The sequence below is a fragment of the Pagrus pagrus genome, assembly GCF_965226575.1.
Source record: "Pagrus pagrus genome assembly, chromosome: 17".
Classification (NCBI taxonomy): Eukaryota; Metazoa; Chordata; class Actinopteri; order Spariformes; family Sparidae; genus Pagrus; species Pagrus pagrus.
This window is the reverse complement of record NC_140201.1, coordinates 7,526,663-7,542,818: the sequence shown is the minus strand read 5'-3', so window position 1 is coordinate 7,542,818 and position 16,156 is coordinate 7,526,663. Positions and strand designations below refer to the sequence as shown.

The 16,156-nt window shown below is 43.6% G+C and overlaps 1 protein-coding gene across 1 annotated transcript; it reads left to right on the top strand.

Moving 5' to 3' along the window:
• The first annotated feature begins 125 nt into the window (after positions 1-125).
• clspn (claspin) lies at positions 126-12,723 on the top strand. The gene is made up of 24 exons (XM_084379231.1): positions 126-369; positions 1,242-1,359; positions 1,814-2,247; positions 2,386-2,538; positions 2,767-2,841; positions 2,941-3,013; positions 3,175-3,277; positions 3,437-4,023; positions 4,138-4,326; positions 4,428-4,588; positions 4,680-4,870; positions 5,080-5,132; positions 5,310-5,503; positions 5,589-6,126; positions 6,593-6,626; positions 6,757-6,847; positions 6,949-7,085; positions 7,202-7,363; positions 7,736-7,857; positions 8,180-8,307; positions 8,472-8,592; positions 9,549-9,625; positions 10,179-10,340; positions 12,211-12,723. Exons 1-24 carry the CDS (start codon positions 343-345, stop codon positions 12,334-12,336), a joined length of 4,056 nt encoding a protein of 1,351 aa, XP_084235357.1. The 5' UTR covers positions 126-342; the 3' UTR covers positions 12,337-12,723.
• The last annotated feature ends 3,433 nt before the right edge of the window (positions 12,724-16,156 follow it).

Genomic DNA, 16,156 nt, shown 5'->3' with positions numbered 1-16,156 from the left:
GCTCCCGCCAAGCTGTGTCGTCACAGTGGGCGGATACAAACGCGCCCAAATGGACCAATGGGAGCGCGAGAACGGGGCGATTGACACCTCGGTGAGGAACGACTGCGGGCCAGCTGTCACGGCGCGCGAAAGATCAAATTTTCTATTCGGTGTGTCGGAACAGGCGGGAGGAAGAGGAGCACCTCGGCTAAACGCTCTCTAAATGCGCTTTAAAAGACTGAAATAGCGTCTGTCGCACGGACATTAGCTTCTCGACGTCTGCTGTGGCTGCCGAGATACCACGAAGAGTTGTCCGCGCCGGTTTATTTCACAAGAAGAGCGTAAACTAGCCGGCGGACAAAGATGAGCCTCGTCCTCTCTCAGCACCAGGTGAGGAAACACTTTCACATTAACTGACACGAAAGTCCGTCTAACATGAAGGTATCACGCTGTCAATGAAGCCCCCGTTAGTTACAAGTTATGGGGAAAGACTGGGACGATTAAAAAGTATTCAAAACCAATTAAATGTGCTAAGCTAGTTGCAGATATTGTTAGCGTTAGCCAGTTAGCTAGCTCGCCCGGGTAGGTTTAGCCAGCTGTAATGGTGGTTGTGCTTTGGCCTGGTCACGTCGATTAACCGATGTTAGTTTGGCATTTGACTCTTAACCACCGCTAACATCTTATATCTAAACATATTATGATGTTGGGGATGACTCACTTGTGTTTTTGCGATCTTTCTTTGTGTGTTACATGAAGCTAAGTTAAGTGCAAACACAGCAAAGGAAGTGATGTCGCTAGCTAACGTTTGTGCTCATTGTTTGGTTTATTGCAAGGCGCCACTGATGTGATTAACAGCCATGTTCCTGCACAAAGTCACGTAATCAAACCTGAACTTTTCAAGATAACTTTGCCAATAAATTTCCCTTTTTCCTACGTGTATTTTCTGACACATACAGACACAAGCTTTAATTGTGGTTTCCTAGAAAAAAGCAGCAGTGAGTTGGACTAAATCAGCCACTTTAAACATGAGTCAATACCTAGAAAATTAGGATTTAATGAAAATATGGTTAAATCACATTTAGCACAATAAGTAGCCCTGCAATCTAATATTTAGCAGCAGTGTGTCTTACATTAAGGCTGTATACCTGTGAATATGGATCCTCCACTGTGTTTTATCCCCAGTAAAACAGACTGCGGTGCCTCAATATTATAGAAAATAAACTTCATAATGTGTAAGTTTTGTTTTGTGTTATTGTTCCCAGGCGGAGGGGCTCCCAGCTGTGCCCCAAACTGCAGCAGAGAGTGATTCAGACAGCGGGATGGGCTCTCCAGCAGAGGAGATGGTCACAGAGACGGCCAACAATAGAGAAGAGCTTCCAGGTGAAGTAACACAACAATAGATGATAATCCAGCCTGAGACAGGCAGGACTCAGACACTTTGGCTGTGTAAATGAGAGTGTGTAAATTTAGAGTTTAGGCATTTAGTGGACACTTAATCACAATGCTTACCATGAATGCAACAGTCACATTACTGTTTGAATGGCAGCACACAATCCTCAATACTCACCCAAAGGAAAGTGTGTCATTCCTGTGTGGAAAAATAAATGCTACGTAAAACACAAAAAAGTGTCTCAGGGACTTAACTGCATGTGCTTACAGATTAAATAGACTTTTGCTCTAGAACAACAGTTATTTTGAAGAATCATTACAAGTGCATTAAAAAAGTTACAGCCATCATTGGCTCATACTGGAGCAAACAAAAGTAAAACACAAGCAAAATACAAAGAATAAACGGCAACAACAAGATTTTCTAAAGTGTTATTTGTGTTTTCAGATTCTGATGACGATGAAGACATCACAGTTCACAGAAAGCCACATCGTAACGCCATCCGAGACAGTGACAGCGAGGAAGAGGAGGCAGCTGCAGAGAGCAGTGTTAACATGGCCGAAGCTCTTGTCTTATCCGCTTCCAGCTGTGATGAGATGGAGACCGGAGAGGCCGAAGAGAAGAGTGAGAGGAAAGAGAAAGGAGCGCAGAGAAGTAAGAGAATACGCCACGCTCCCATTGACAGCGAAGACAGTGAGCCTGAACAGGAGAAACATGGAGAAATGGAGGAGCAACAGGAGGATGTGAGGAAGGAGAAGGAATCGTCAAAGGAGCAGAAGAAAAGGGAGAAGAGTCAGAGGCATCGGGAGAAAAAGGAGAAGCGTAGCAAAGCTGTGGAAAAACTGAAGAAGAAGAAAGATCGGTTCTCTGAAACGAACGAGGTTAGTGAAGCTATTTTTTCTTCTTATAACTCTTTGCTTACAGTGCTACATCAAGGAAATGATTGATTTTTATAGATTTTGAATCCTTTATGTGGATTTTATTGTATAGTTGAACACAACTTTGTACCATTTCCACAGAACGCGCCTCCTGCTCGGGCTCTGAATGACAGTGGGTGTCCGCTGGGCGACACAGACCTGTTTGACACTGGTCTGGGCGATGAGGACGAGGAGGAAGAAGAGTCTCTGGAGGCCATCAGAGCTGCTGTCAAGCAGAGGATGAAAAAACATAAGGTAGAAAAAAGATGAAATGTCTTATTCAATATTTATGAAATTTTTCTTATAACTTCTATTATTTATTTGAATTTCTAACCATGATTCAAAACAGCTCTGTATTCCTTGTCTCAGAATTTGTTAAAGGTATTGACATGTTAGTGAAATGTTGTGATGAAAAGAGTGGCATAGTGTTTGGCAGATCGTTTCTAGACAGTTCTTTCTGTAATCTGTTATATATTTCTGCAGGATCCTCTCCTGAATGAGGAAGACGAAGAGGAGGGGGAGGAGGATGAAGAGGCAGCAGAGAAGCCCCAGCGTGTGGTACGCAGTGTCAAAATTCTTTCATTTATTCTAAATGCTGTAAAATTTATATGAAATACCAAAAAGTGGTTTTATGCTCAATGTGTGTGATGTTTGCAGGAGAGGAAAGCTGCACGCGCCAGCAAAGAGGCAATGAAGCAGCTCCACAGTGAGTCCCAGAGGCTGGTCAGAGGTCAGTTGACAAGAAACGCTTCTAATCTCTTTAATCTTTCGTTGTAACTCCTTCTTTTGATTTAGCTAATTAAGCCTCAAGATTATTAAATTATGGATCATAACTTGAAAAGTGTGGTTCAGACCTTAAATCTTATGTCTTCATCTTTGACACTTTTGTAGAGTCTGAACTTGGTCTGCCGTACCACATCCCTGAGCCGAAGACCATCGACCAGTTCTTCAGGAAGAAAGCCCGGCCAGAGGGTTCTGCCATGGCGCTGCTGAAGTAAAGACAAACAAAATAGAAAAAGCTATAAAAGCTAGCCAGAAGTTAACATCTGTTTTTCAAACAATTTTTGCAAGTTTTACATTTATTTCTGTCAAACACACAATCAGAAGTGTCAAGGCTGACATAATAAACTAATGAATGAAAATCTCTCTTCAGGTCCACCAAGTATTCAGCCGTGATGTTAGAGAAACCGACACCTCCCACCAATCCACCCAGTGAGCCTGTGAAGCCGTCCACAGAGCAGGACTCTTCTCCCTCTCTGGATCTGTCGTCCACTCAGATCCAGCCTATCTCTCACCCTGCCGCCACCTCATCCCCGCAGCAAGAGAGACTCAGCCAGGGCCGAGAAGCCACCGAGAGCCAAGATCCCAACCAGGAATCTGGACCGATGCTTTACCTCTCTGAGAGCCTGCAGGAGTCGCTCCCAACAGATGCAGTGTCGAGATCTGACTCTGGAGAAGAAACCTCTCCTGCACCCTTAGAACAAAGCAAGACTGCAGTAACGTCTGACTCTGACGCTCTGCAAGAAGAGGCCAAATCTGAAGCTGTGGAGGAGCCTTTAGCCACTCAGTGTGGGAGCACTGATCCAGCTGCAGCAGAGCCTTCATCACAGCAACACACTAAACCCAAGAAGGACAAATTTGCCATGCTGAAAAAGCTTGGACTGGACCCCCCACCTGTCGTTAAATTGTGCCCAGATGATGGAGCCTTTATTCAGCTTGAGCCTCCAGAGCTCAACCCCGGTGAGTGTTAGAAGTTTTAGAACAAGAGATTAAGAGAAATAATGTGTTATGAGTCAGAATAAACCCATCTACTATTGCATTTAATTCTTTTATTTACCTCTCTTCTTGTACTAGGTCTGGAGGCCCTGAAGAACCGCTTCCTGCGTCATGTCAAGGCGCCCACACGTCCTCAGGGAGAGCGAACAATGCAGGTTAACATCATCCGTAAAGACAGCACGCCGTCTGGTCAGGAAGAGCTGCACACTGAGTCAGTCACTGTCACTGTTAAAGAGGGAGCAGAGGAGCCTGTGGTGACCAAACCAGGTATGCATAGACATGACGTGCATGCAGAGGGCAGCGATTCTCGAAAATAAGAGAATTTTGATTGTTGACTTCCTGACGTGACTAACTTCATCTTTTCATAGGAGAGAAGCTGCTGACTCTGAAGCAGCGCCTGCAGCTCGCCATGGCCCAGCGGAGACAGGAGGAGAGGGCACGCAAGGCCGAGCTGAATCGCCTCGACAATGAAGAATGTGGGGAGGAGGAAGAGGAGGAGGAAGATATGACAGATTCTGAGGAAGAAGAGGTCAGATTGTTTGTTTCTTGCTGCTTTGGAACAACCGTCTTCACATTTATCTCGGTGTATTCACACCAAACACAATCTTCCCTTTTACCAGGGTGTGGATGAGTTACTGGGAGGTGATGATGGTGAGGCAGAGGAGGAGGAGGAGGAGGAGGAAGGCAGTGTGGCCCAGAGTGTCAGGAGCCCTTCTCCTGTAGCACTGAACAGACCCTCGCCCACTCCGGACCCAGTTAGCACCGACGGCACACTCTTGCTGTTCCCGGGCAACTCCTGCTCTCGCACAGGGTAATTGTGACTTGAGTTTTAAAGCAACTAATGAACATTTCATTATCAATAATCTGCTGATTATTCTCTGAATTAATAGTTTAGTCTATGAAATGTGAAAATGCTTGTCACAATTTCACAGAGCCCAAATCAATATCTTTAAATTACTTCTTTGTCCAACTCTGAATATAAAGGTATTAAAGGTTGACATGCACTGTTCTCCTTTTCAGTGATGGTGTAAGAAGGTCTGGTCCTTCTGGACAGGACAGCAGCAATAAAATGGGTGAGTACAGTGAAAGACCCCACTCAGTTCATCCAAACTTTTTACACTCTAAAGACTAATGTATATCGACATGTGACGGCAATGCCTGCTCCACTTAAATGTGCTGTATTTGGAAGGACACTTGCCAAGTTTGTAAGTTTTTTTTTTTTCTCACTCTGTAATCCCTCTGGTCTCTAGAAGAGGACGACTCTCTGTCCCTGGTGAAGGATAACAGCCACAACAGCAGCTTCGAGCTTGCGGGATCTATGATAACCTCCTACCAGCCTGTGAGTCATCAGCGCTCCGCAGGACGAAACGTCCCCAACTCCTCCATTTTCCGCTCCCCGTCTCCCTGCCTCTTCAGGCCCAGCTTCCTCGGCTCTGCCTCCAAGGTGGGATAAAAATAATTCTTTCAGCCTTTTATTACTGTTTGCTTCCAAATGAACTGGTTTAATTTTTCATCTCTTTTCCCTTCAGAGTTCAGGAAAACTCTCCGAGCCCTCTCTCTGCCTCCCTGTCGAGGACTCCCAAGACTTGTATGCACCTCCATCTCCAGGAGCAGATTCGGGGCCTCTGGGTGGAGCAGCTTCTGGTCCCGGTCTGGGAGGAGACTCCCAAGGCCGCTTCTCCCTGGAAGACGACACCCATTCTCAGTTACTCGACGCAGATGGCTTCCTTAATGTGGGGCCGCGCCCCGGTGCACCTCGCTCTCACAAGAGACAGTTGATCCTGGACAGCCTGGATGAAAACGCAATGGACGCCAACATGGGGGAGCTGATGGGGTTGTGTTCGGGTGTTTTCGGGACAGCGGAGAGCGGCTCGAGTCAGACCAAAGGTCTTGGGTCTACACAGGAAGATGAGCTGCTCGGGTTGTGCTCGGGGGCATTTCCACCAACACAGGCCAGAGAGGAGCAGATGGAAACAGAGAAGAGTAAGGAGAGAGGAGAGGATGAAGAATCTGATAATACCATGGATCAGCTGCTGGGGCTGTGCTCAGGGAAATTTCCAAGTCCAGGTAAAGGAGTCTGCTACCTCCCTTATTTTCTATGTAGGCCTGCAACTAACAATTATTTTCATTTTCAATTATTCTGACAATTGTTTACATGATTAATTAATGTCAAAACTGTGATAAATGCTCATCACAATTTCCCAGAGCCCAATGTAAGATTGCTTATTCTGTCCAATCAACGGTCCAAAACTCACAGACTCTTTATTTACTGTCATAAATGACAAAGAAAAGCAGCAAGTCCTCACATTTAAGAAGATTTGTTTACTTGAGTGAAAAGATTAATAGAGCAACTTACTGACAAATCGTTGCAGCTCTATTGTCAATAAGAGCCTGTTAGCTATGAGGAAGCTCAAGGACATATGATTGTCTCACAACATTTTGATTTAGAGGTTTGACAGTGTTATGAGCATCTCTTTTTAATCATTTTCCCTCCGGTTATATTTACATTTGTTTCTTTTGCTGCCGTTTTTAGGTTCTGCTCGTTCAGCTTCACCAGTACAAGACAGGTACAGTACACAGAACTTGGATTATGTTATATATCTCCAGCAGTTTCCTTTTGATAAAGTGTTGAAGTCATAATAATTGGAATATTTTGTATGAAATGAAAGACTCTCATAGTGCTTTCTCTGTGTAAAGTAAAAAGAAGCCAGAGGAGGAGGAAGAGCAGGAGGAGGAAGAAGACTGCGAGTTCCGGCTCCTGTCAGATGTCGAAAGTCATAGTGAACAGGTAACATCAACACACGCCTCTGTCTCTGTCATGATTTAGCTACTAAAGTTCCACTTAATGTGTATTTTATAATGCAAGTGACAAATGAGTTATGTGTTTAGGAGGAGGACGATGATGGACAGGATGAAGATGGGGACGAGGCTGAAGCTGGTGAGGAGGACGACGATGATATAGAGGAGGAGGAGATGCAGGGAGTGTTCGCGTCCCATCGGGTTAAGAAGAAGAAGAAGAAGAAAATGTAAGTGTAGAATCAAGTATAACTTTGTAGGAAAAAGGAAGTGGATTTGTAATTTCCATCAGATAATCCGCGCTGTGGCACAGGGTTTTTAACGGTCTCCTTCGTTCTGTTCACAGGCGTCTGACTGACTACTTGGACTCGGAGGCTGAGCTGTCGGGCAGTGACCTGGGCAGCGACGATGAGGACGGTGACGGAGAGAGCGAATACGAGGAAGAGGAGCTTCTTGAAGAGCTTCCCTCCGATGAAGAGCTGCAGGACCAGGTCAACAAGATCCACATGTGAGTAATGGTGCCTTCCTTCAGTAATGCATTTGGCAGTTGGAGACCTATATAACCAGTAAAGTCTAGTATTTACTGACCAGTCGTTAAGCGTGTCGTCAAGTGTTTTTACTAAGTCATAAGGTTTATGCCCCAAAGACTTTAAAAAATCTGGTCAAGTTATTGGAAATGGTTTTGAAGTGTGGTTTAACCACTGCAGGGTTCAGCTGGTCTTTAGGTTTGTCTCAAGCTCAAACTGCATTAATACTCATCAGAAAGTTTCCTCCAGCGTTGCTCTAATCATAACAGGAATATCCTGTGGTTAAAATTCAACTTGGATATCTTATATCTGAAATTAAGTGGTTTAAACTGAGAGATGAAATGTTCCTACAGGAAGCAGATAATGGATGATGACAAGCGTCGTCTGAGGCTCTACCAGGAGCGTTATCTCGCTGATGGCGACCTGCACTCCGACGGTCCGGGACGAGCTCGACGCTTCCGTTGGAAAAATATTGGTGAGTTTACAGAAAGAAAGGAAAAAACATATACTGGTTATTGATTAAGAGAAGGAGAAGAGATGAAAAGACAAATAGAGGGAAAAACAGTGTTGATCACATAATAATCTCAGGCTGTACGCTTAAAGTATCTGGAATTGGTGTTAAATATAAAATAATCTTAAAAAATAATCTAAAGAGAGAAACAATCTAAAAGCGTGGGGGGAAAATGGATGGTAAGTGTATGTTTTGAGCTTTGAGTACATCAGATCTTGTGTTTATATTCTACAAACCTTACTAAACTTCCAACAAACCATTGAGTTTCTCTCACTTCTTCCTCCAGATGATGGTTTCAACATGGACGGGACGGGAGCAGAGGGCGAGGAAGATGAGGAGGAAGATGACGTGGACCAGTCTGAGGTCCAGAGGAGGAAGGAGAGACTGGAGAGGGAACAGTGGCTCAGAGAACAGGTAATATTAAGAGACCTACATACAAGCTAATAGTGAAGAGCCATTAATGAAAGTCTATTTGCAGTATTGTACATTCAAGACCTGTGAGGTTGAGTCATCCCCTCTCCTCTGCGGTGGGGGGTGTTGTTATTTTGTCTTCATTCCTTTCTCTGTGTCTCTCTCAGTCTGAACAGAGCGCCAAGAAAGGGGAAGATTTGGATGCAGATGATGAGAAGATTGGAGAGGAAGACAGTCATTTCATGAAGCTGGCCAAGAAACTGACTGCCAAGACTCTGCAGAGAAAAGGTCTGTTTGATACGAGGCCTCACAAGAAGTCCGACGTGTTTTTGTCCAGTTATAATAATAGTTTTATAAAGCAAACAAACATGTGGAAAGAAAACTCAATCACCAGGCAGGTCATTTGAAAGTTTGGGAGCATTGCTGTTGTGTCTAAATCTGGACTATTTGAGCTTTTAGAAGTTGGAAGAGATGAATGTGAAGGTGTGATAAACAGTTCAGAGTCTAATCTTAGAGTCTTGGTTTCTCTGTGCGTCTTGTTCTGCTCAGCACTGAGAGTTGAGAAGGCCGTTGGTAACTCCACCTGATGTGCAACAGAGCTCTGGAGATAAAACAGAGACACACACACTCGCACTCAAACACTGTGATTGCAACAAAACACTGGCATGAGTCCCAGCAAACTAAACTAAACTAACCCGGACACTGAGCAGAAAGTGCTGCCAACACTGTCATTGCTAAATGACAAGCGTTTGTTTCCCGACAGTTGTGGCATTCGCGTGTTCCCGGAAAAAGAAATGTGACTAATACAGAGTGGCAACATGTAATATTAATGATTTTTTGTTAGCAGCCACTTCACGTCCTCAGATCCAAATGATAAACATGGCGCTACAACAGGAAGTTGGTCAGATGTAAAAGGCATTTTAACCACTTTAACTCATTTACCTTTCAAAACAAAGTTTCAAAGTCCTTTTCATCAGTGTGTAGCGATTAAAAACATTTCAGGATGACAGATGTACAGAACCACCGAGCAAAACACGACCTGATTAGGGATGAAAATGTTGTCACCAATTTTTCCTGATGCAAGCGAAGATGGCAGTGTGCAGGAATTTTAGTTCTTATTTAGGAATAGACTTGAAACAAAGATTTGTTTTTTTATTTTTGCTTTGAAGCAGCTAACAATGAATTTTTAGAGGAGCATCTTTTCTTTTTGTCTGTTCTGTAACTTCCCAACTTTTCCACACCAGAACCTCCTGTGGCACCACAACCAGAGAAGACCTCAGCAGCTCTCAACCCCTTCCAGAAACCTTCACAGCCCTTACAGGTACGTCACCACCACCCCTAAACGTTACAAATCATGAATCTTGGTTTCATTTGCTTTTCTGACTTATTATTATTCTGTTTCGTTTTGTTTGGTATCATCAGGGATTTCTCATTTTATCAGTCCAGTTTGAGACGGCTTACTAACACTGGTCACGTTTTAGGACAAAAACAACTGATAAAATATTAAGACTCTTCTTCAGTATAATTTTAACTTGGTTTCTTTTGGAATAGATATTTTTGTTGTTACATAACTAACAGAAAAATGTTATAATTAGGAGTTTTGTTTACTTTATCAGCCATTTTTTCAGACAGGCAGCCATCAAGTGTAAAGCTTTAGCTGCCAGCTAGAATGGCCAGCGGAGTATAAAGATCAGTTTTCAGCTTGGTACTGACTTCTGTAAAACCAAACTCCCTCACTAAAAATGATCCAAAATGGTGCAGAGTGAGATTTTGGCCACTTGCCTTTTAAATATTTAACCAGCAAAGTTCATTACATATTCTCTGTGAAGTGAACAAGGTCAGTCTGAGACTCATGTTTTATTTATCTCTGCCAGGTGAGAAGAGGCTCGCTACTGAGTCAGCCTCACTCCGTCCTCCAGAAGCTGGCGTCAATCTCAGAGGGGAATCCTCTGGCGCCCAGAAACAGCCGAGGATTCCTGTTTCAGACTCTGTCTCCTGAGAAGGACAACTCGACCTCAGATGCTCCCCAGAAACAGGTGAGGGGAAAAGAGACTCGCTGAAGAGACGCAGAACGAGCTTCAAAGCATCACAGGCAAATCATAAAATCCCATCTTGCCCCTCAGACGTTTAAAGCTGAATATACAAAATGTCTTTAATACACCAAGGGGCTTGGTAAAAATATTATCTCACAAAAACATTGATGTTATCTCATCATAGAAAGGTCAAGGTAGAATTTATTGTTATTCTGTCCACATAACAGCCGATAACAAAACACCAAAAGACGATAGAAACGGGTACAGAATATAAAAGAATAACGTCAAACAAAGCAAAGATATGCCAGACAAAGAAAAGTCTGCCAAAACTTTACAGACGTATGAATGCAATGTAAAAGAAGTCTCCTCCCGAGGTTCCTCCTCATGTGTACAGTCTTTTTAATGGCAATAATATTTTTTAAAAAAGATTTCAATTACTCATGGCCAGCTTTAGGTCTTTCAGCTGGAGCGGCCCTCTGTCACACCACATACTTGACTGTTAACCAGCTAACGAGTGTTCACACTGATCGTTAACTTTTCGAGGTTAGGAATAAAGCTGTGCTTGAATTTGAATATGGCTGCATAATTAATTGAGACGTAGTTGAAATCACAGAAGCTGTCAGAATATTTGACAAAAAAGTCAAGAGTACAAGTCTTGTTCTCCAGATCAAAGGGAACATGTTAGTTTGTTTGTTATAGACCCCAACAAATGGCACATTATCATGATGTTTGTTTTTTTTAAAGAAAATGGAAATTCTGATGCAAAAATGATCATTCCCGCTCATCATGAATCACATCATAGTTGCAATATCTGTCAAATTAATCACAATATATTACTGTTGACCGTAATGTGCATCCCTACATTTGAATATTCTCTTTCAAAAATACCATATCTCCTAAAATAATCTGTTGTTTCATCTTGGAAAGCTCTCAAGCAAACCAAAAATCTAAATATTTGAAATGAAATGATCCCATTGGCATATTTGTTGTTCTCCTGCTATCAAAACATACAATCAAAGTTAATAAAACAGCCGGTAAATAAATAAATAAAGTGACAGTATACATGGATTGCTGTGCCGATAAAGGAATTCTGTAAACTTTATTTTCTGCTATTCCTTTTGTTGTATCAGTTTAGACGTGATGATAAAGGCTTTGAGAGTCTTGAATTTCTTTGTTTTAGGTACCTTGAAAGTGCTTGAAGTTGACTCTTAAAAGGTGTATGAAGCCTGCAAATGCTGGCAGTGTCACGTTTGTTTTGATTAGATGAATGTTTCATAGGGAGTAGAGAGGGAAATGATGTTGTGTTGCAAATCACAGCCTGCATGTTGCACCCATGAGTATATAACAATAATTTAACTGCACTGACCTCAGTAGACTCCTGGTGCTGCTGACGCCTCCGACTTAACTCTCAAAAATTTGCCTTCTCATCTCTTTAGTCTACCAGACAGATGATCTCTGAATGTCGTGTTAGGTCAGAGGACATGCTTTAAAACTGTTTTCGTATTTCTAGAAGCTGTTGCGTGAGTAGAAAATGATCAGTCATATGTTTTGGTTTCCCAATCTTCTCTGGTCGTGTCTCTTCTCTGATCTCGGTGCTAAAATAAGCACACAAACAAAGATCTTGCTCAGTGTGATAGTCATGTGAGGGTAATGGGTGACATTATTGATTCTGATGTCTTCTACATTTATGACACTAGGTGGAGCCAAAGCCCACTACTCCTGTTAGATAATAAGGGTATAAATGTAAGAATGACTGTTGCTGGGCAGTTTGTTTTATCCCAGGATTCACCACTGTAGTCATTTTATCAGTGCTCATCAAGTTTGTATAGTTTTGCACATGTGTCTCAAACTTCGGTTGTGTTTTGCTCCTCAGATGATGAAGAAGAGGGGGCCGGTGGGAGCAGTGAACCCAGCAGCAAAGAGGGTCTGCAGGGAGAGCACACCTGCTGGACAGACTAAAGGCCCCCAGAGGAGCATCTTCAACTTCCTCGGCCACTGAGGTCAAAACACACTAACTGAAGGATAATCATCATCATCATCAGGCTGGAGAGCAGCCAGAACTGACCGACCTCGTCAAGTGTTTCACCAATAAGACTTTAAGGTGAAACACAAATACAGATGCTTGTATGTTTACATTTACGCCTTTTAAACGGCGAACTAAGAGCACCACTGACTCATCTGCTGATGTTTTTTCTCGCACACGTCTGCTGTTCACTCGTTCAGCTTGTGTCTAAAATTTTAAATCATTTCTACCTGGACTGACAGACGTCCATTAAGAATGTTTTTATCATGTAAATAGGATTGATTTGGTTGTTAATGATAGTGGATATTTGTATGATTGAAATGTATTTGTTTTACGTTGTAAATAAAAGTGTATTTTAAGAAATCGCCCTTCTTGCTCCTGTATTCTCTCGTCAGTTGCACTTGGAGATGGTCAGGAGATGTGTAACAGGCCTGATGTGTATTTAAAGTGTTGGTGATGTCTTGATTTTTCTCTGGGGCCATTTTAAAGGTTGACAATTGTGGTTTTGACAGGAAATATTCAATGGATTGTTTGTCATAAATAATAACTCTTATTTCGTGATGCTCTTGCCAACGACTAAAAGCCAGTCTGAGAGTTGCTCTTGCCTCTTGCTCTTTCACTTTCTCTCTTAGCTTAGCTTCCTCTCTCAACATCTTCTTCGGTCTCTTTGCTTCTGTCATGATGTTCATAGAGGCCGCTGGCCCGGCTGTGGCTCTGGTGAAAATACCAAAAAGCCCCTGGTGCTCCAAAACCTGCTACGGTCTGAGGCAGCGTCATCTAGCTGCAAGGCCAACTGAGCTAACTAGGTAGCAGCAGCTACAGTTAGCAGCAATTAGCGGTTAGGTTTAAATCAATGAGAGTATAGCCAGCAGCTGGAGGACACGGCTTGTCCGACGTTAGCTGGTAGTGTGCGGTGTAGTGCCGATAATGTTGCTGCAAGTCACCTGTTTAAAAGGGCAAAAGTGTCTCAGATCCGCACACACCAAAGGCCACTGGAAACCTGTGTAAAACACAACTTGGATCATAAAGAAACATTAAAAAAACTGCAAACTTCACCAGAGTTTCACAGGTTTCGTTCCTGTTCGTTTGTTGGGAAACATCGAGGTTTTTGACGGGGCAGGAAAGTAAATCCACCTCCTCTGTCCTTTGCTGTACATCTCCACACTTCTGGACTCCTCTCACTCTTTCTTTCACTTTTTCTTCCTGGTTTAAAGCATAATTGCAGTTTAGAGACTAATGATTTGGTAAGCGGCTAATAATAGGCCCGCATTAAAGGGAGGGTCCTCTAACGAGCCCTTTCAAGTCTCTCCATCTCATTAGTAGCCACGGTGATTAGCAGGAGGTCCCGGGGTTAGGAATGGGCGCAGGAGGCCCCATTACACATCATTAGGGGCCAACGCCAGGAGGGTCTGGAATGAACCCCATGGTGGGCCCCCGCTTACAGCAGGCTGCTTCACCTGCAGGCACACTGTGGCTTAATCCTGGTGTTGTTAAAGCACTGATTACATTTTTACCTTTTGTCAGTTTTGTTTGAGTCGAGAGTCTCAGAACATCACTGGATTTCTGTGAGGTCTTAAGAGCCGAGAGGCAGAGGAATAATATGATTTTTTCGCATTGAGCCGCGTCCATCATTATCTTTGAGCCATTACGACGCAATTAATCGAGATAAAGACCTGACTCCAGATCCTGAGGGTCTGTTTGCAGGGTCAAGAAATCAATCCTAATTAGAATTTAATAGGAAGTTGGAGAAGTAATGCAGCTTTGGCGTAATTCTTCCCTTTTCTGTGCATCAACACCAGCTCCTCCAAACTGAAATTCACAACTTTGTTTAACCCCCGAGAGGGAATTACGAGGTCAACGCACTAACGTCACCCTTCCTCTCTCTCCTCTTCCTCTCCCTTTACTCCCAATTCACTCCACACTTGAAAGAAGAGGAAGGTTACATGTTTTGGCATCGAGGCCCGGCTTCTAAATATCTAGAGGACACGGATCTGGCTTTATTCAGATTATGAGGAGGAGAGAGGGCAGAGGGTGGAATAATTGAAGAGAAACATGAGCTGTAGCACCCAAAGGGGAGTGTATATATATGTGTGTGTGTGTGTGTGTGAGCCTGTGTCATGACGTGTGCACTGTACGTGTGTCTACTCACGTCCATGCCTAAAATAAAAGTGTGTAATTAGTGTGCAAAAAAGCAAACCCTCGTGCTGGATTAGCGGTTCAATTTAGCACGTCTTGACTGATTTGTCTGATTTTTTTTAAGAGCGCTTGGCTGTGAGCTGGAGGTCCAGCAGGCTTCTCTCCTTTTTTTTTTTTTTTTTTTTTTTTTTACAGTCTCTGTGCATCTCAGCGCCGAGGATCTGACAGTGTGGCCCCTGGGTGCTGCCGGCCGCCCTGGGCCACTGTCACAGCCGAAGACTGGTGCTGGAGCAGATGTGGAGCCGAACTGAGGGAAGTGGGTCATGGCGCTGCGGGCTGTGTGCAATTCAAACAAGGTCTTATTATGCGCAAGGTAAGTCATGCTCCTTTTTTTACTCTGTGAAGAGGGCGGGGTGGAGAGGGGGGGGAGTGTTAACATTATAATAATCTGTCTTCTTCCCTCAGGAGGCCTCACAGACGACCCCTCAGTCCAGCGAGCTCAGTCTATCTCTCCTCCTATCAGTGTCCTCTGTGGTTGTCTTTTGTAACTTGGGTTTTTTTCTTTTTCAGAGAGGGGAGAGATGGAGGGAGGGAGGGATGATTTTGCGTGTGACGAGGCCTTGGGCAGACGGCTGTGTTTGATGTATTTTTTATGTGCTTAGGCTACTAGTGAACGATGGGGAGAGGAGGGGAGGGAGGGGGGAGAGGAAGGACGCCTGAAGCTGATGCACTTGAATGGGGATGTTGTTGAAGGAGAAAGAAGAGGGGTGGTGGTGGGGGGGGAGATAGGGATTGTGTGTGTGTGTGTGTGTGTGTGTGTGTGTGTGTGTGTGTGTGTGGAGAGAGAGAAGAAGGTTTTTTTTGCTGCCGCCAGCGACGACATGTCAGGGGGATGAGAGCAGGGTGGAGAGAGGCAGAGAACACTTGTTAAGTCTGTCTGATGTAGCCTCTCTATACCACACACACACACACACACACACACACCTACCTCTAGACATGCATGAACACACACTCTCTCACACACACACACATTTAACTGCCGTGCCCTCAGATCTGAGACTGACAGTCACAAAAGCAGCCAGTCACCAGTTTGCAAAAAAAAAAAAAAATCACACTGCAACAAAATCCTGCAGTCCTCTGTTTTCTTTTGCTGGAACTGGAGGTATGACGTTGCCTGTCACTGTTGCATTGTGGGTAACAGTATCGATGCCTTGAGCCTCACCTGTGATGCTGTGAAAAAAACGAAGAATCATCCTCCGATGACACTCAGCAAGCCAGAAAGCACTGGTTACAAATCCACTATGTGATTTCCTACATTTCCCAGAATGCTGTGCGACAAACACCAGAGGATGTGCATGACCTCGCTTGTTGAATTCAATAAGAAGGATGTAGAGAGAGAAAACAACCGAATAAAAGCAACAGATGATGTTTTTTCCCCCTTTTAAGTCACACGTCTATTAAAGACTCATGGTGCTTTCACTGTTTCTCCTTTAATGAATGTATATGCACATTGCTACAACTTTACTGCTGCTGCACCTTCAGCTATTATAGCTTTTAATGCAATTTACACCATTACTGTACTTACTGCTTTATACATTTTTAACGTTGCACCTTTTTACTGCTTTTTATTATATCCTGTTTCTGTACATTTTTTGTTGGT